General features: G+C 34.1%; 1 protein-coding gene across 4 annotated transcripts in view; it reads left to right on the top strand.

Annotated features, from left to right (window-relative positions):
* Csmd3 (CUB and Sushi multiple domains 3) overlaps positions 1–20439 on the top strand; it is a 1165720-nt gene that overhangs the window by 493803 nt on the left and 651478 nt on the right. For all 4 annotated transcript variants that reach the window (XM_021216672.2, XM_029547950.1, XM_029547951.1 and 1 more), the window contains one exon: positions 776–900. In XM_021216672.2, coding sequence (XP_021072331.1) covers positions 776–900 — 125 coding nt within the window. The remainder of the gene's footprint in view (positions 1–775; positions 901–20439) is intronic.

Here is a 20439-nt window from a genome sequence, read left to right as displayed (position 1 = left end):
GGAAATGCTCCTTCTGTTCTCTTTCCAAGATCTGGAGTATTGGCATTAACACTTCTTTGCATGTATGGTAGAATTCTATGGGAAAACCATCTACCCCTGAGCATTTATACCTTGGGAGAATTTTAGTGGCTGTTTATATTTCTGTAGGATTTAAAGGTCTATTTGAATTGTTAAACTGATTTTGACTAGACTTTTGCTGTGTAGTACCTATCAGGAAAAATATCTATTTCCTTTAGATTTTATAATTTTTTTGAATACAGGTTTTTTTAAACTATATTCATAGACAATATCTACTTTTGTGACCTGCAACCAAATTCTTCAACACGTAAACATACATTATAAATCTGGTTCTACAGATAAGAGAGAACATTGTATTTGTTTAATCACAACCATTTTTGAGCAAATTTTGAAATTTTCTATTCATGCATGCTGATGCTAGTTTCTTGCTATTGTGACTAGTATAGCAATAAATAGATGTGCAACCATATCTATATTAAGGCATAAGTCAGTTTCATATTCGCTTAGATAGGGAATATTGGTCATTTGGTAACTATACTTTTAGATTTTGGAGAAATTTCTGGTTTAATTATTGCCAATGAACATATTTATAGAAGATTCATCTTTACTTTTAATGCATACCTATATATGTTGTATGTTTCATTTATTTCTTAAAATTTATTACGAATTTGGCCTATTGAATGGAGTCCATAGATGCAGAGTTTATCACCACATTCTGTCTTTCTAAAAGATATTTCTTATGTTTGTTCAATTGTAGCCTCGGATCCACTGTGCAGTTCTCCTGTGATGAAGATTATGTCCTACAGGGAGCAAAAAGCATTACTTGTCAAAGGATAGCTGAAGTGTTTGCTGCTTGGAGTGACCACAGGCCTGTGTGTAAAGGTAAAGAAAAGTATTGTAATAAAATATTCTGTGATGATATGGTGATACTTATGTTTTTTTTTAAATTTATTCAGCATTAAAAATAAAACTTTAATATATACTCTTTGAATTATCATAATCCTTGTGTTTCTATCAAATTTAGAGAAGCTAGAGACCACTGTGTTTTTAATCTAAAGAGTTTACAAAGAGATAATCCTAATGATTACAGCTGAATCTGAACACACGTAATAACAAGCATTAGAAGTTGTCTTTCATCTTTGTAAATACTTCAATTATTTTTCCTATGTGAGTGAAATGGATATTTTAAACCAAATTCCAACTTCATTTGTAGAACTTATCACTTTATAGTAGTGAGTGCTATCACTGGGGGAAAAGGTCAGTGTAACTGAATTGAAACTAAAGCCAAGTAATAATTGGTTAACATTTATATATTATTAGTTATCACAAGTGTATCCTCATTCTCCTTGCTCTCCAGCTCTCTCTCTCTCTCTCTCTCCCTCTCCCTCTCCCTCTCCCTCTACCTCTCCCTCTCCCTCTCCCTTTCCCCCCCTCTCTCCATGTGACTGTGTGAGCATATGTGTTTATCTTTGTTCTTATTCCAACTTCTAACATAATTCTTCAAATAAATTATTTCTGTACAAATGAAAGGGACACTTTCTTTTCTATTTTTATCAAATTATGGTTGAAAATGTAGTTGACACTATTAACAAATCTTTGTGTGTTATAACATATACATATATAAATATGTTATACAAATATATATAAATATGAAAAATATCTTGAAGGAAAAGTGAAGTCTTTAATATCTAGAGAATAAAGTGAAGCTAAGGTAGCCAGGTTAGAATACTTCATCTTTTTCAGAGGTAAGCTCATATGCATTAAAGTACGTTTATTACAATTGTTTTCAGACTCCAGTGACCTCTTATGGTGTAACACAGTACATTCTGTTAAATCACACAGTTGGCTTATAGAATCCATACAAGTTTTAGACACTGAAACTAATGTGCTGATATACTTCGATATAAACCATAATGTTTGCAAGAACCATGCCACAAGGATGAGCATATTCACATATAGCAAGTACTTAGAGTTTATGCATATAGAAATAAAACCTACTTCTCAAACTCAAACGCCAGGCCCTGTGTTTTAACAGAGCATCAAAATAACTATGATTTCATTGAAGACAAGGTCTGAATATCATTACACAATGTTATCTCTTTTTTTAGCTTCTATATTGTTGAACACTCTTCCTACCTTCTGACTGCCTCTTTGCCATCTGGTTTGCTTGTTCCTTTTCCTCTTTTTAAAACCTGACTGCTAACTGCAAAACTGTTCTACCCACACTCCACCCCTCCTCTTTTGTCCTAGCTCCCACACCCACTACATTTCTTCAAATAAAAATTCTCACAAAATTATACAAGCACTCTTTATTATACACTTTTTACTTTTGAGACAAAGTCTTGCTATATATACCCAACTGACCTCTAACTTACACCAGACTACACTCTCATTAATATATTAATTCCCTGTGTTGATCCCTCTAATTTGGCAATTGCAAGTGTTTATAAATATTAGCCACCAACCTTTACTAAGCTGTATTTTGAATTCACCTTTCTCATTTCTATTGCTTGATCGTATACCTGTGATTACCTTTAATGACTACATTTCTGCATTTCTTAACATATCAGTTGTAACTTTTCAGTTCTTACTGGGAGCCTTTTTTTTTTAGACACACCCAGGGGATTCTTCTTAGACATAATGAGAAAGATGCCAGAATAGAGAAGGGGCATATGTACTAGGTACTATAAAGGGAAAAGATATTTTAGAATTGGCTAGATATAGAAGTAAGATGTAATTAAAAAAGATTAAAAATGATATTCAAGTGTGTATGAATAGAACAATCTTGTGTTGTTAATAAATATGAAGGAACTGAAAATGGAGTTATGTGGGAGGGAATCCAGTTACTACAACATTGTCACTGTTATTTTTAGCATTCACTATGTGCCAGGCATTATGTTAACAACTGCATATACTTTGTCTCATCTGCTTCTCCAAAAAAATTGATGGAGACATTACCATCTCCCTTTTAGAAGTGAAAAGCATAAGGCTGAGAGCAATGCAGCCTTCCAAATCGTAAATGACTGCAACATTTTGTTTAAAGGATTCTTATAAGACGGGGAGGAAAAGCCAGATTTCAGAGCATCAAAAAGGGAAACACCAAGAAAAAAATATAAAACACAAAGTAGTGCACTGTACTCACTTGGTAATTTTGGACCCATTTAAATTTATTTCCTCTTATCATTTTTATTTTAAAGTTTTATAAGATGGTATGTAATATAATAACACTAAAATTACTTTATTAGTACAATGAAAATTATAGAATTTAAGAACAAGTGTTAAATACATCTTAGAGTTTCCATTGCTGTGAAGAGAAACCATGACCAACGCAACTCTTATAAATTACTATGCTTAACTTGAACTGGCTTACAGTTTCAGAGGTTTCCCTAGTTTACCACTGTCATGGTAGGAAGCATGGTAGCATCCAGGCATACATGGTCCTGCAGAAGCCAAGGTTTCTATACTTGATTCAAGGACTGGAGAAATGGCTCAGCAGTTAAGAGCACTGACTGCTCTTCTTGAGGTCCTGAGATCAAGTCCCAGCAACCACATGGTGGTTCACAACCATCTGTCATGGGATCTGATGCCCTCTTCTGGTATGTCTGAAGACAGCAACAGTGTACTCATGTATATTAAATGACTAAATAAATCTTTAAAAATAAAATAAATAAAGGAACCAGCATCAAACTTGTTTATGCCCAACACCTGGGAAAAACACAAAACAAACAAACAAAAACAAAAGCAACCAAGAAGAGACTGTTGTCCATGGGCTGCCAAGAGGTAAGTAGCGTTCCACACTGGGCAGACCTGAAGCATAGAGACCCCAAAACCCCACCTCCATAGTGACACACTTTTTCTAACAATGCAGTATCTCTTCTAATAAGCCACTCCTCATAATAGTGCCACTTCCCACGGGGTAAAGATATGTAAACCACAACATACTTCTAGGTACAATGATATATATCCATAGTCCAATCATTCAGGTTGTAGGGGCAAGGTGTTGAATAGTTCAAAACAATTGTCAGCTAACTTGGAAGATCCAAGCCAGCCTGGGCTATATGATATTCTACCGTAAAACTGTAATAAAAGTTGGACAAAACTAAATAAGTATTTTCATATAATAGTGTGTTAATTTTTAAACAAAAAAAAATGATACTCTACTGTGTAAAGTATTATAGGTAGTAAACATACAGACATATTGACATTAATGTATACAACCATCATACCAACATACACAGAATATTGTTGTAACATATGCATATAACAAGGACACCAAAAAAGCATTGAATCATAAAACATGTTCAAGCACTTTGTGAAACCAGTACAGAATACCATGTTTCACAAGATTTATCAGTGTCCTCGGCTGGTCAACATTCAAGATTAAATTATACCTATAAAAATTTATTATGGCTTGTAAGTCATATGTTTCAAGTATTCTATTTTTTTTTTTTAGATTTATTTATTTATTATATGTAAGTACACTGTAGCTGTCTTCAGACACTCTAGAAGAGGGCATCAGATCTTGTTACGGGTGGTTGTGAGCCACCATGTGGTTGTTGGGATTTGAACTCCGGACCTTCGGAAGAGCAGTCGGGTGCTCTTACCCACTGAGCCATCTCACCAGCCCCCAAATTTTGGTTTTGTTTTTGCTTTGTTTTTTGTTTTTTGTTTTTTTTTGTTGTTTTTTGTTTTTCCGAGACAGGGTTTCTCTGTGTAGCCCTGGCTGTCCTGGAACTTACTCTGTAGACCAGGCTGGCCTCGAACTCAGAAATCCGCCTGCCTCAGCCTCCCGAGTGCTGGGATTAAAGGCGTGCGCCACCACCGCCCGGCTTCAAGTATTCTAAAGTTTCCTAATCTTCCCAAGTACATTTTTCATAAAAAAACAATGTTAAAAGACATGATTTAATCCAGCAAATGTTAATGTTCCCATGGGAACAAAAGCAAACACAAGGAGTTTGCGCCAAATTATAGAATTTAAGATCTCTGTATAAAGTAAAACAGGATGATAATCCTTTTTTCTTTTATTCAAGATATTTATTTATTTCATAGTACTGGATGCACCATGTTGATTAAAGATTGTTCTAAGACTGAAATTACATGTTCTGTCATTTTTTATAAATGCTACAGTTGTGCACTCATTACACTGTCCAGAGTGTTTTTTGAATGTTAATGTTACTTCTCTTGGATTCTAACATACATCCTAGTATCACATACATCTTTAGGAATATGTATTCTACCTTTTTTGACTGGGACATGTAAAATCTATGTATTCAAAAGTCATCTATTGCTACAATTCCATCCTAACTTACATTATTTCTGCAGATTTTTACCATATCTACAAAGATTTACCTGTTTATTGCTTGCAAGGCACACATGTGTATGGCTTATAAGCCATTAGTTGCTACTAGAAACCACTTGCCTTGGTTCTGGGAATAGTAATGGAGAGAACCTGCTGACATAGTAATTGAAGTTTGAAAATGACTATCCACTGTGAGTCTGAATGAAGAGCTGTTCTCGAGTCTCATGGGTGCTTGGACAGAATAAATATGCTTTTGTTCCAGAGAGTGCCATAAATAGCACTATTAGTGTACTGTGCCTTTGAGAAATCATTAATATAGTTGCTGTCCTCAAATTTTATGGTTGAGCAATCAAGAAATTCTTATTTTTAAAGGGACATAACTTCACATGGAAAATGGCAAATCATAAACTAAAAGATAGTAATAATTAACATAACTGTGCAAAATGAAATATCATTTTCTAAAGAAGGTATATATGTATGTATATAAGGTATTTGCTATTTTAAAATTATGAAAATAACTGTTTTATCTGAATATGCAATAAATCCACCAAAATGAAACACATGCACATTATCAGCTTTTACAATGATTGGCATACATATTTGTGATTTCTGCATATTTAGTAAGTGATAATTGTGGGGAGAATAAGTAATATTACTAATTTTATAAGATTCAACAAATTTCATAATAGTACCCTGAACAAATTATTTTGGTGTGTCCAATCAGTATTTATTGGGTGGCTCCAAATAGTAAAGAGTTTTGAGTTTTACAATACTGTGTTATGCACAACTTTTGAGAATAGTGGGGAAGGTGGCTCAGAGAAGACAGGACAAAAACATCAAGGGAAAGCTGAAGTCCTGTGTGTTGACCTACAAGCCACAATATAACTTCTTAATTACTATAGCCAATCCTTCCATAAATTATCTATTAAGGTATTAATTTATTCATCATTTTATTCAACATTAAGCATGAGTGATTATGCTAAATTATATGCTACATGTGATACAGAATATAGAATTTACTATTATTTTGTATTAATGGCAAATCATACTCACACATCTAAGAAATATACAGTAGACTATGTTAAAATATCAGGTACAATGATTTGCAATTTTATGTGAGAAAGATTTTTTTCACATTGAAATAGTATTGCATGTTGACCAGGCAAAATATTATGTAAGTCATTTTTAAAATATGAAATATACCATATGTAAATTCATAATGTGAGTAGCAGCCCTAGGGCATGAGGTGGAGAGAGATGACTATTTCACTTTTGTAAGTTTTGTAAATAGATAGGGAGTAAATAGAGATAACAAAATTATATCATACATCTATGTAAAGTTTGTATGGAAGCCTCCTAACTATGAGTGCTCTATAATCAGTCTACTGTAAAGAGCTCACGTTTTTCCATTTGGACCACAATATAGCAACATGTAGAAATAGGTGAATTACACCAAACGTATACATTTAGTTCAGTGTTCAAAGAAACTTATTCTCTTTTGTACTGGAAATTAAAAAGTGCATGATTAAATTCTATAAATTATTTCACGTCACATTCAGAATAAATCTTTTTTAGATGTTACTACTTTGTCCACTTAAAAGGGTCCTATGATATCACTATTATATCATTAAAACAGTTCTATCCAAACTGAAATTCTACAAAAAAAGTTCTGTAAGGCATCAGGCTGTGCAAACCTTCCTTCTACTACAGATTGCCAATCTTCTGATTAGCAAAATCACCCCGGATTCATGTCTAAATTTATTTATATAACTCTCTATACATTTCATTGAAGACAATTACTGCTTCAGTTTTTTTTTTAATGGCTGATCTGTCATTAGATGGTAAAGCCAAAAAATCATATTCTTTTCATCTGTCACATTTCACCCCCTTATTCTATGACCTTCAAGCATATACTATAGTATATTTACCACCTTAACCCCACAACACACAGACACAGACAGATAGGTGATGCACAGAAGCTCACAAGCATGTGCGCGCGCACGCGCACACACACACACACACACACACACACACACACGTAGCCTGAGCACACAGACACACATTTCTAAAGTGCTTAGAGTTTAAATGAAACTGCTTTAGTCATCCATGTGGTTTGTTGATCCATTTGTATCAGATTCAACAAAAATATCCAAGCAAGGTTTAATTAATTTCTTCATACACAAATGAGAACTATGTATACAGGTTGAAATTATGAATAATTGCTGATAAAACTAGTATCTATGATCAGCTCTGGAATCCTTAAGACATTATACATTGTGTCCTCTTGCATTCTGTTTGTATTTGTAATGCTTGACCCACTGACCATTATGTACAATTTTCTGTGCTAATGGCAGACATTAAAAAAGCACTTACTCAATATTGTTATAAAGTTTGTTGAATTATATTAAGTAATTTGAGAAATTAGAAAGATGGTCATTATAAGCATGAAGAGTTGACCCAATAGAATGCTTATTGGGAAATGCAATTTAAAAAATTGGCCAAGAGCAATGCAGAACCGTCTGAAGTTTATCAACCAGATACACACATAGCAGGTGTTATTCTGTAGCTATTATCCATGCTATCATCATTTCATGGAATATTGTTACAGTTGAAAAGATGCATAATAAGGATAATATTAGCAACTAATAGAGTGACATATGGTAAAGGAGATAGACAGATGGTGTAGATATGAAAGTTTATCACACACTTGTTTCTTACAGGTTGTTTTGTCCTTCTAAAAGCAGTAGTCGGAATTTTAACATACATTTTTATTGACAAACATAATTCACAATGCACTGTCAAAAAGTCAGCTTTGTTTTACCTACTATTTGAAAGATGTAAATTGTGGTGCACTCATCCATTTCTTACACATAACTATCAATTTAAAACTTTAGATTACCTAAATATAGCTTATATTTCAGTACATTTCTTCATATGAGGATTCTTTTAATAAATAAATAAATGAGGATAATTTAATAAATTATTAGAAAATATATAAACTAAAACTAAGTGGTTCTGTTTTGGTATACAGAGAGATTTCAATAATGATCAATAAGAAACTTTCTATTCCAAGTCAATTACATTTCGAAAGCATGTCCTTACTTATTTGCTTTTCCTTTTTTAACTCCAGTTTCCTTATTTATAAACAATGAAGGTAGATACAGAAAGTGATGACCGTGGCTTCCTCTTGTGATGAATTCCAAGTATATTCATGATCATGTGTTAATTTTCTGTACTCTTATACTCAATATGATTATCATCACTTCGAAAGTATTTCTTAAGTACTCAAACCAGGTGTCTGACTCAGTTCTTGAAACACAGAGGCAATAATACAATTGAAATGTGTTATAAACTATCAGAGAGTATTTTAGTGTTCCTTGGTATTGTGGCATATATATATATTTTTAATTCAGACAAATATCACATTTAGTTTTTTCAAAACTTATTGTTATCCAAAGTAACCAATTTTAATTAATATTGTATGAATATTCTGTAACTCACTTATCACAAAATTATGATTTCATTTCAGAATTAATATATTTTTGTATCTTTACTTATTATCAAGACAATCTTGCCTTATATATAGTTTTGAAAGTGTATCATAAAAAATACTAAGGTTATACTCTGAACTTGGAATATATTAAAATTTTTAAAAATTAACACTTCCATAATTTTAAGAATTTTATATATCATTACTATATTTACATAATTCTCTCTTCCTCTCATCCCTTCAACACTTCTGGCCTGCCCAACTCTATCTAAAATTCATGGCCTCTTATTTTTTACTTATGATTATTATACATACATGCATTGTATAAAATATATATCATATGTATATACTTGCATTTATGAATGAATCCAATTGAATTCCTTTATTATTTCTTGTAGTGTTTGTGCATATATCTGTGTGTTTGTGTTTCTGTGTGTGTGTGTGTGTGTGCATGTGTGTTTGTGTCTCTGTGTGTCTGTGTCTTTGTGTGTATGTGTGTGTGTGTATTTCTGTGTGCATGTCTGTGTGCATGTGCATGTGCCTGTGTGTGCACACGTTTGTGTGAGTGTGCCCATATTTGTGTGCACATATGTGCCTGCCTGTGTGACTGCATGTAGTGTGTGTTTGTGTGTGTGTGTGTGTGTGTGTGTGTGTGTGCACTTAGAGCTTCTTCAGTTGTATTGGATAACGTTTAGGGAGCTAGCCACCACAGAAGACTTATTCCTGGTCTTTCAGAAGAATTGATTGTTCTCTTCATCTAGGAATAGGGTCTTCTGAGATTTCCCCACTCTCAGTGGCTTGTCTGCTGCTGATAGCATTATTCAGATCTTGCTAAGGTGATTATATTGCTGAAATTTCATGGTTGAAGTGCCCCTGTCATAAACCAAAGACATTGCCTTCTCCATTGTTTGAAAAATATAACTTTAGAGCTCTTTGTGTTTAAAGCAAAAGAAATTGAATATATTCTGTCTTCTAGAATATATAGTGCTTTGTAGGTTTACAAGCACACACACACACACACTCACACACACACACACACACACACACACACACACACACGAATATAGGAAATGTAAAAGCCTGAAAAACTGAAAAAAAAACATAGATAAGAGAAAAGGAATAGGAAAACGCATTATTGAGAAAAGGTAAATGTTTAATTTTCTGGAATTTGAATTTTACAAACACTTGCTGCTTATAGAATTTATTTCACTTCTGGGCCTTTTCTTGTGCTAAGGAGTGAGGAGTTTTCTGGGGCTTACCTAGACTTCTAATTTTGTGAAAGTATGTAGTGATCATTCGGTCAGCATGCAGTAACTGGTGTATAGTAAACACAGTCACTGATACTAGAATAGGACAATTAATCTTTTGTTTACCACTATACTACATTCAATGCATGAATTCCAGACTCAAATTGAACAAATCATGCCCTTGAGTAATTTACAACCTTATTGAAAATACTCTACATTCAAAATGAAGCAATGGGAGAGCATCAGTAAAACAAGTGAGGCATGATTATATTGTCAATATTTAAGTTTTGCAGAAACTGCAAAACAGACAAAAAGAGATTGGCGCCATTAACCTTCCAAAAGTAAATTCAAAGAGCCATGAAAATAATACTTAGTCATTTTATCTCTTAGTTATTACTATATATTGCCGTATTTTAAAAACAATCAATTTGTTTCAGCAACATTGATATTTAGGTGCAAATTAATTCTAATTAATAGAGAAAAAAGATGGGTCTTCATCTTCATGGGAATCAGAGGTATGGATTTCAATGGGATTAATTATAAAAAAAAAAAGTAGCAGTAACAGAAGAGTAAAACTTACCACATGTCATGAATGGGGCTTCAAAGCAGACACATAACCACTTTGCCTAGAATTCAAGAATAGATAGAAAGACATGAAAATATGTCAAGGTAAGAAACATTGATTTTGGTCACATGAGCATCAGAGAGATGTTGGTGAAAGGGGGAGAGACATAGAAGGATTCTCTTCTATCAGATTCATTATATTTTGGCAATATGTTGATGTTTTTGATCCATTTGGATTAATTTTATTCAGTATGATCAGTATGGATTTTTTGTCATACTTCTACATGCAGCCATTGAGGTTGACCAGCACCATTGATTGAAGAGGTTGGTTCTATCCAGTGTGTATTTCTGGCCCTTTTTAAATCATTAATCAAATTTCAAAAGTTATGCTGACTGATGTCTTAATTTTCAGTTCAGTTCCATTGATCAAAATATCTGTTTTAGTGCTAACACCATTGCTACTTTTATTACGAAAATTCTCTACTAAATTTGCTACTAGGGAAAGTTACAACTCTTGCAGTTCCTTTATTATTTTATTACTAAGGATTGTTTTAGCTTTACTTGCCCTTGGTGGTTTTGGGTGGATGAGGGGTGTGTTGGTTTGTGTGTGTGTGTGTGTGTGTGTGTGTGTGTGTGTTTACATGCATGCTTACAAGTATGGTGTTTCCTTATAAAACTGAATACTGTCCTTTCAAATTTTGTGAAGAACTGATTTGAATTTTTGATGGAGATTCTATTTAATCTGTAGTTGCTTTTAGTATGATAGTCATATTTATTATATTAATCCTACAAAACCATAGGAGTGGGATATTCTCATCTCCTTATATGCTCTTTAATTTTTTCTTAAGTGTACTAAAGTTAGTTTTATCATGACTCTTTCACTTGCTTGGTTAGAGTTGTGCACATATGCATATATATACACATATACAAGTTGTATATGCATATATAATATATTCTATATACATATTCATAACATGTATATTATATACATAATAGTATATGTATATAACATGTATTTAATAATTATATACATGATATGTAATTATGTATATATAATGTGTATCATATAGTAGCATATATAATATTAAATTCTATATAAATACAGAGAAAATATTATTCTATCCCTTTGTCCATTCGTCTAAATACTCCTCTATTATCCTATTCCCTGTCCCTTCTATTCCTCTATCTTTCTTTCTCCCATCCTTCAATTTATGCTTTTGGCCATTGGAGACTTGCAAAGATAGGAAAGTTTCTCAGGATCCTCCAATATATACAAAGAGCTCAAGAAGCTCAACTTCAGAAATTCAAATAACCCCATTAAAAATAGGGTACAGAACTAAACAAAGAATTGTCAACTGAGGAATACCAAAGGGATGAGAAGCACTTGAAAAAATGTTCAACATCCTTAATCATCAGGGAAATGCAAATCAAAACAACCTTGAGATTCTACCTCACACCATTCAGAATGGCTAAGATCAAAAATTCAGGGGACAGCAGATGCTGGTGAGGATGTGGAGAAAGAGGAACACTCCTGCATTGCTGGTGGGATTGCAAGCTTGTACAACCTCTTTGGAAATCAGTCTGGCGGTTCCTCAGACAATTGGACATAGTACTAATAGTAGATCTAGCAATACCTCTCCTGGGCATATACCCAGAAGATGTTCCAATGGGTAATAAGGACACATGCTCTATTATTTTCATAGCAGCCCTATTTAGAATAGCCAGAAGCTGGAAAGAACCCAGGTGTCCTTCAACAGAGGAATGAATACAGAAAATGTGGTACACTTACACAGTGGAGTACTACTCAGCTATTAAAAACAATGAATTCATGAAATTCTTAGGCAAATGGATGTATCTGGAGGATCCCATCCTGAGTGAGGTAGCCCAGTCACAAAAGAAGTCACTTGATATGCACTCACTGATAAGTGAATATTAGCCCAGAAACCTAGAATACCCAAGATAAAATTTCCTGATCTCAAATAAGCATAAAATAAAAAATGATTGATTATTAAGATACTATTCAAATAGGACTGATATATTCTAGAGGTATAATGCATTGAAGTTCTAAGAGATTTTTAGGGTTACAATTTAATAATAAAACATTTACCTATATTAAGTCTAAGTCACTTTGACGTGATGGATTACCTGACAGTCTGAGTTTTTCTTGGGACAGTTTCTGGTGCTTAACACCTCATCTTAAAATGGCAAGGTATTAAATACAGGATCAATTGCCAGAGACTTTTGCTCTTGTCCAGATGCCTCTTTCTTGTCAGCCTAGGGGGATGTTTGGAGCAATAATCTATTGAACATGGAGAAGACAGTCATGCTCACAGAAGGAAAAACTTTTCCACAAGCAAATATGGATTAAAGTCACATAAATTCATATGCGGGTTTATGCTTACACATTCATACATCTCCATTCAAAGCAGTTGAGTCCAGCTTACATAGTTATTTTATAATTACATACTTACACATACACACATTCATACTTACATATGTATGTGGAACAAAAGTCCAAGGGCCAGTGCGTAAAGAACTCACTCATTATGGATGAAAACGGAGTTCCAATCTTTATTGAATAAAGAAAGAAAACACTTCTATCGTTTTACTGTTCAATAAATTAAACCCAAGTCGGTAAGAAGAAATCTTGTCCTCTTTATTAAGACTAATCCTGCCTTACTATTAAGAAAAGACCTGTTCTGTCTCGTGTTAAGGAGAAGCAAGCCTGCTCCTTCTGATCGCTCTGCAGCATCTTCTTTTTTCCTCTTTCCCTCTCCATTTTGCATATGCTGTCTTATTTTTTATGTTGCCTTATAATTTCTAAAATATTCCACTCTGCATTCTCCTTTTAATCTTGCTCTCTCCTCCTGCTCTAATGTAACCATGCCCTTGTTCCCAATGTCTTACTCCCTGTGCCTTATACCCAATGCTGTTACCAATGCTATGCCCTCCAATGTTATCTCTTCCAATCCTAAATTTCCTAGTTTTTTTGTCACTTTTCTAGGAGAATAGATCACATGGTTTTTTCAAGCATCCATTTTTTCTACAAATGTTCACTATAATTTCAAACATAAATTCAAATCATAAATTGATTAAGAAGTTTGCAAGGGAATGTTTACATGCATATGCATTAAATATAATTGTCAAAATAGTCATCATCTGTCACTAGCTCTATAGGTTCATGGATCATTAAAAACGATAATTTTTGTGACTAAGTTATTAGTGAAGTTTTGTATAGATAAACCACCAAGTTGATATTTTTTCTTCTGTCCTTGCACCTATAGTAAATCCTCAGTTTGTTTTTTATGACCTTTGGTTAATTGTTTTACAACCTTCTGGAATGTGCTCTAAGTTGTAGATTCATCCTTGCTACCTCAGAAGTACTCAAATCCTGACACTCAAAGACTGACAGAGTTCTCTTTGCAGTTTTTACATCAGAAAATACTCAATGACAGTCCTATTATAAAGAGCTTAATAATTACTAACATAATTTTAGGAATTCTTATAGGATCATCATTAAGAGCTAAGATGTCATGTATTTGTCTATATAGCATCACTACAAGACAGAAAATCTTTGTTGTTCTGCAGAAATCTGCTCAAAAGGGTGGGGTAATACTAGTAATTGAATATATATATATATATATATATATATATATATATATATAACAGGAAAAGCATATTAATAGCAGGAACCTTTCCTAAAATGAAATTCCTCTTGACCTTGCCTAAAGAAGCAATTCTGTCATTAACTTTAACATTCCATAGCAGAACCATCTCAGGAATATCACCTGCTATTTTTTATAACTTCTCCTCGATGGCTTCTGGCAGGAAAACTTTGTAAGGGAGTTGGAACTGTAGCTAAATTTGATATGAGCAGAGGGGAAACGGAGGTCAGTGGGTATTAGGTCTCAAAATACGATTATATCCCAAGGATTCCACACAGCCATGTGTTCTTATTGCTAGACACACATTATAATTACTTGGAGAGGTTTTAAAATAAGAACCCATGTCTGAAGCTTTACCAATTAAATCACATCTCTGGAGGATAATTCAGTAAGCACCACCCTTTCTATAATAAATCAATTCATTTAACTTCATCAAGGATTCAAAACACAACCTAAAATGATCCTGCTTCTTAGGCAGTCTCTCAATTATTCCCAAGGAGGAATGCACTCACTAGCATGCTATTTGGAACCCTTAGTTACCTCTGTAATGCTCCCTATGGACAGATTAGCAAAATGGACATTTGTTGCACCAGATCATTGCTCCAAAGCATCAGTTTCCTCTTCCTTTTCTCACTGAAAGCAACCCAGGTGGTGAGAGGCTTATGCCTCTGTATGTTCACTGTCAAGAAGGATCTCATTTAAAGTACAACAGGAAGTACAAGGTGGAGTGGGAAAGATTTTCTTTTGAAATATGTATTTTGAGGAAAGGAACAAAATGGGGTCAGACCTAAAAGATACGAAAAGAAACAAAATGAGGTCAGACCTAAAACATACACATATAATTTGTAACATGTCATTATTCTTGACCAACTTTAACTTTTTTAGTCTAAGGAACCAAAGCTAGAATATTTCAGTTTACATCATGGAGATAATTTTGAAGCATGGGATTTTAAAGTGTAAAAAATGATGGTAACAATTTTTTACAAACTCAGTATTTTTGAGTCCCCTTTTTCTTGTTATATGCTATGAATTAGAAATATACCTTATGCAGCCCTTGTTATAACTGTTTTGATTTAAAATGAAGCATACATTTTTATTACTATGAAGAATGACTACATATAGTTCAGTGAATAATGGCACTTGCCTGTGTTTGATTGCCAGAGTCAACATGATGGAGAAGATAGAAAACTCCTGCAGATTTCCCATTGACCTCTATATTTACACTGTTGCTTATGTACCAAGGCATGTCCCCTGCCATCCCACACTATGGGAACATTTAATATTATTTTTCCAAATTGTTGTAAACATAACTGTAAATCTATCTTTTATTAGCCTAATAAAATTGTCATCTGAGAAGTCTACTGCTAAATAAGTTCACCCTTTCTACATCTTTCTGAACTATGGCTGGTTCAACTCAACTGTTCCACCTTAAACTCTTTTCCAAGCTGTCTCAATCACCCTGGCTTCTCTCAGCTTCTCACTGAATTGCTCTGCTGCTCAAACTAATTGTGGCATTTGTTTTCATCTTCTGACTCCTTCTTATTATCTGGCTTCAACTGACTGTTATGACCTGTAGTGAAGTGCATGAACTCACTAATGAACTTGTATCTACTGCACAAACTCTCAACTTACTGAGCAACCAATTCCACTGCACTTAACTAACTGAATAGAACTGACTGAACTCCACTCTGAAATGACAACCTGATCATCTCTACCTACACTACTCTTAAATAGCTTTCCTCCTGAGAATTGAGTATATCCTATCTCTGACTCATTCTACTAGATCTTTTTCTGATTTGCCACATTGTCTGCCTTTCAATTAGATACCATAGTTTGGGATTAAATGTTTGTACAAAAGGATTCCAGCCAGAGGGTTCAAAGGTATGTAGTAAGAGCATTTTTGTATTCCAGATGGATAAAACAGACCTAGAAGGTTTTTGGATGTGATATGAGCAGTCATGTTGCTGGATTAAAAATCTTCTACACATAATAGTGAGGCCACTGGGATAGAGTGGGGAACAAGAAGGATAAGTACAAGAGTGAACAACTTGAGGATAAAAAGGTCAGAGTTCTTTACAGACATTAATTACAAATGTTATAATGGAAATTTGTAGAAATAATTTCTATTTACACTTGATCTTAGCCAAAAGGCAGAGAAGCAATATAATTTCTATTTACAAAGGCCTAGGGAGAAGGCCTATTATACAATGTACTATGGCAAGGGCATAAAACCCTTGCCCCTGGCTACTAAGAATAAGCTGATCTTAGGTGGGGCAGCTTTTTATTCTAGTTGTAAACACAGCCTGGTTCCTGTAAAATTTTATGTATGTATTCCTGTTTTTTGTAAAGAGTCATTTTGCAATGATGAGTAACCTCAATGTACCGTGATGACCTTAATGTATCACTATTTTCCTTGTTTTCTTCTGTAATATAAGTCTGATGCTAACTTTGAGAAATTACTCTCAGATTCAACAGTCAAAAAAGAAAAACAGGCTGGGCGGTGGTGGTGCACACCTTTAATCCCAGCACTCGGGAGGCAGAGGCAGGTGGATTTCTGAGTTCGAGGCCAGCCTGGTCTATAAAGTAAGTTCCAGGACAGCTGGGGCTACACAGAGAAACCCTGTCTCAAATAATCAAAAAAAAAAAAAAATTTCTAGAAGCAACATACTACTACAAATTTTTTAATTAAATCAGATGGTCAATATGCATGTTTGGTATTTTTTGCTCTTTTTCTTTGCTATTATAATAGCAAATGTTGTTATATTGGATAATGTACTAGAAATTACTCTTTATCATTTCTGGCAAACGAAATATCATTTTGAAGGATTTCATATATGTTTTAATATACAGTTTCAATATGATACTCCAGACTTACTTAAAATTGGTTAATGATTATAGTTAGGCTTGACCTTTAATAAATGGCAATTTCAATGTTTAAAGAATGAACATTATTATCTTGAAGAGTCAGCAATTATGTCTTTATCCTGACAACAATCATGTGGTGGGACTGTAGCATGTAATTATTAAAAATCAAGTCACATCATCACTGGCTTAGTGCCAGCAGCAGAAGTCTTCCCATCCCCATGGTTATCCCCATGCAGCAGTTCCCCAAGTTTCCAAGGTTATCTGGGGACACACTCTTGCCAACCCATGATCCCCTGGAGCTCAGTCCTTGCTAAATCTTCCTGTCCCAAAGCCAGGCCAAATTCCACCTCAGCTATGTTCTTCCCTTCTGGCCTACCTGAGATGCCTTGATATGGAAAACACCAGGCAATCTTAATTTAGAATCAACAGATAACACAACCACTGGACACAAAATCTATCATCCTAAACCCATCACCTCTTCTATGTTAGAAAACATGTAGCAGAGGATGGCCTTGTTTGGCATCAATCAGAGAAGAGCCCCTTGGTCTTGTGAAGGATTAATGCCCCAGTATAGGGGGATGAGAGGGCAGGGAGGCAAGACTGGGTTGATTGGTGGGGTAGCACCCTTATAGAAGCAGGAGGAGAGGGAATAGGATAGGGGGTTTCTGGAGGGGAAATTGGGAAAGGAGATAACATTTGAAATGTAAATAAAATATTGAAAGAAAGAAAGAAAGAAAGAAAGAAAGAAAGAAAGAAAGAAAGAAAGAAAGAAAGAAAGAAGAGAACGGAAGGAAGGAATAAAGGAAGGAAAGAGGGAAGGAGAGAGAGAAAGAGGGAGGGAAGGAGGGAGGGAGGAAGAGAGAGAGAGAGAGAGAGAGAGAGAGAGAGAGAGAGATCCTAGTCTACATGGTGCCTCTTTTCGCTCCTGCCTCACCATCCAAAAAGGGGTGATCTTTCCTCCTGTGTTCCCTTTTCCTCTCTTGTATTGAGAAGTCCTACCTCTTCTTCACTTAATGATTGGCTTCTTGTGGTCTTTATTATCCAACCAATTAATTAGAAGAAAATTCCTCGACTGGAACATTCTGAAACAGTTGTTTTATCTACTAATACCTCACAACTCTCTCATTTCTTTGAATCAACTACCAATTTCTTAGAAAAATATTGCCAGCAAAATAATTTAATCTACAAACATGTTAGGCCCTGTTAATTAAGGTTGAAGTCTACCATTGTGCCTGAAATCCTCACCTTCTGTCTATTGAAAATCACATAACCTCAGCAAGATTGCAAGTTCTATTTCCTCTTTTCCACTCCCCGACTCCAACATAAGTACCTGTCCAATAAGAACCTGGGATTCCTGGAATGCATCTCCATATGCAAAAGAGGCATTCACTGAACTTTAAAACGCTGGCCAGTGATTTTCATTTATCCTAAAAACTCCTTTCCAGCCTCCAAGGTCCATATATATCCCTGGTTTACCTCCTAAAGTTTATGTGCACAAGCTGTTTCACTGAACACTATCTGAGACACCTGCTTCGTTGTACGTCATCTAAGCACTGTAGCACTGAGAGCTCTGGAGGAACATGTCCACCGCCGACCCCAACCCCTTAGCAACAACATTACTATATTTTAGAAAAAAATTATGCATTGTATTCTAATCATAATTCCCCTTCCTCCATCTCATCCAAGATCCTTTCAACACCATCACACATTTAGCTACTAAACTTCTTTCTCCGACCCTGTCTCCCTTTTAGAAAACAGACAATAAAATAATAATAATGCTGAAAAGGGGGAAATCACAAGAAAGACACACATACCCACAACATACACACACACACACACACACACACACACTAACAAAAAGACAAAGAAGCCTTATATGTACAAAATTGGAAATCATGATATAAAAGCAATTACAAATAAGATTTTTTAAAAAAAGACTGCCACATAAAAAAGCAATATGTATCTAAAATAATTCACAAAAGTACCAGTGAGTTTGTTTTGGATTGACCATGTACTGCTAAATGCCCTTAACTAGTTTCTTAACTAGCTAGAGAGCTGGAGAAAACTAATGAAGACGCTATCTCAAAATAGGAAATTTTTGCAAGTGGTGTTAGTTTTTAGTCTTCCAATTTTCATTATTTGATCTCAAGAAATTGATAATAGTAGTAGTTTGTATAAACTTTTTTCAATTAATTTCTTTGTTTCCTACTAGATGAAGTAGCCTATTAATGTTGAAAGCTATGAGAATATAATTTATTAGAAGTATAATACTTAAAGGAAAATGGTGAGCCATTTCAGAGAGGGCTTTTGAATTCTTTAAAAAGCAATTTAGTAAAATATAAGAAAATATTGAATGCTTGTCAGCTACAAATTTATATTTTTGCAAGGCAATCAGTCACTTGTGCTAAGACCAAATGGATAAATAAGTGCAGTTATAAAAGTATTGTAGTGGTCAAAAGGCAGGTTCATACTGATGTACAACTGAGCCTATATATGAACTGTCGCTGAAAATTGTACGGATATTGTCAGGCTGACAAATACTTAGTGGAAATAGAAATACACAATTTTTAAAAATACTTTTTATAAAGAAAAGAAAGGAAGCATTTATGTGCTTCTGCTCCCCCATTTCTCTCTGTATATATCTGTATATTTATATAATCGTTTTTAGTATGTATAGAGAAAGAGGATTTAGTTATCTTCAGATTGGGAAGTGATTTGTGGTGTTTCAACTATAGAACTTGTCAGAATAACAGTAGAATCTTTAATTATGGAAAGTAGAAACAGTATGGAATGCAGCTCCCCAAATATGAACTAGATACATTTTTAAAAGATATTTGTTTAGGTTTTACCTTTTGGTTCAATAGCAGGTATATCCTCTATTATTGACATTTGTTTTGCTTATTATTGGTAGAGTGCTCTTATATATAAAATTTCTTTTCTAAGACAACGTTCTTCTCTTATTAGTTTCTGTATTTATATCTTTTCTGAATTCACCTCTTTATTATTTATCCTTTTCTACAAATTTCATTATTATTTTTCTTCAAATTGTAAATAGTGTGTTCTAATTATTCTATCTACCTTACTTTATTATTTTCTCACTCTTGTCAACATTGCTTCCTCCCTAAAAGTTCCTTTCCCTGATTCATTACTATTGATTTTGTTTTATGGTTCATTTTGTTTGACAGCAGCCATCTGCATGAGTATTGGATTGTAACTATCCATTAGAGAATGGAAAACTCATCAGCGATGACACAGATAAAGGAAGGCAATAACTCCCTCTCTCTGAATCTCT

This window comes from Mus pahari, chromosome 17 (genome assembly GCF_900095145.1).
Source record: "Mus pahari chromosome 17, PAHARI_EIJ_v1.1, whole genome shotgun sequence".
Classification (NCBI taxonomy): Eukaryota; Metazoa; Chordata; class Mammalia; order Rodentia; family Muridae; genus Mus; species Mus pahari.
The sequence above is the reverse complement of the archived record's forward strand: the minus strand, read 5'-3'. Positions and strand labels throughout refer to the sequence as shown.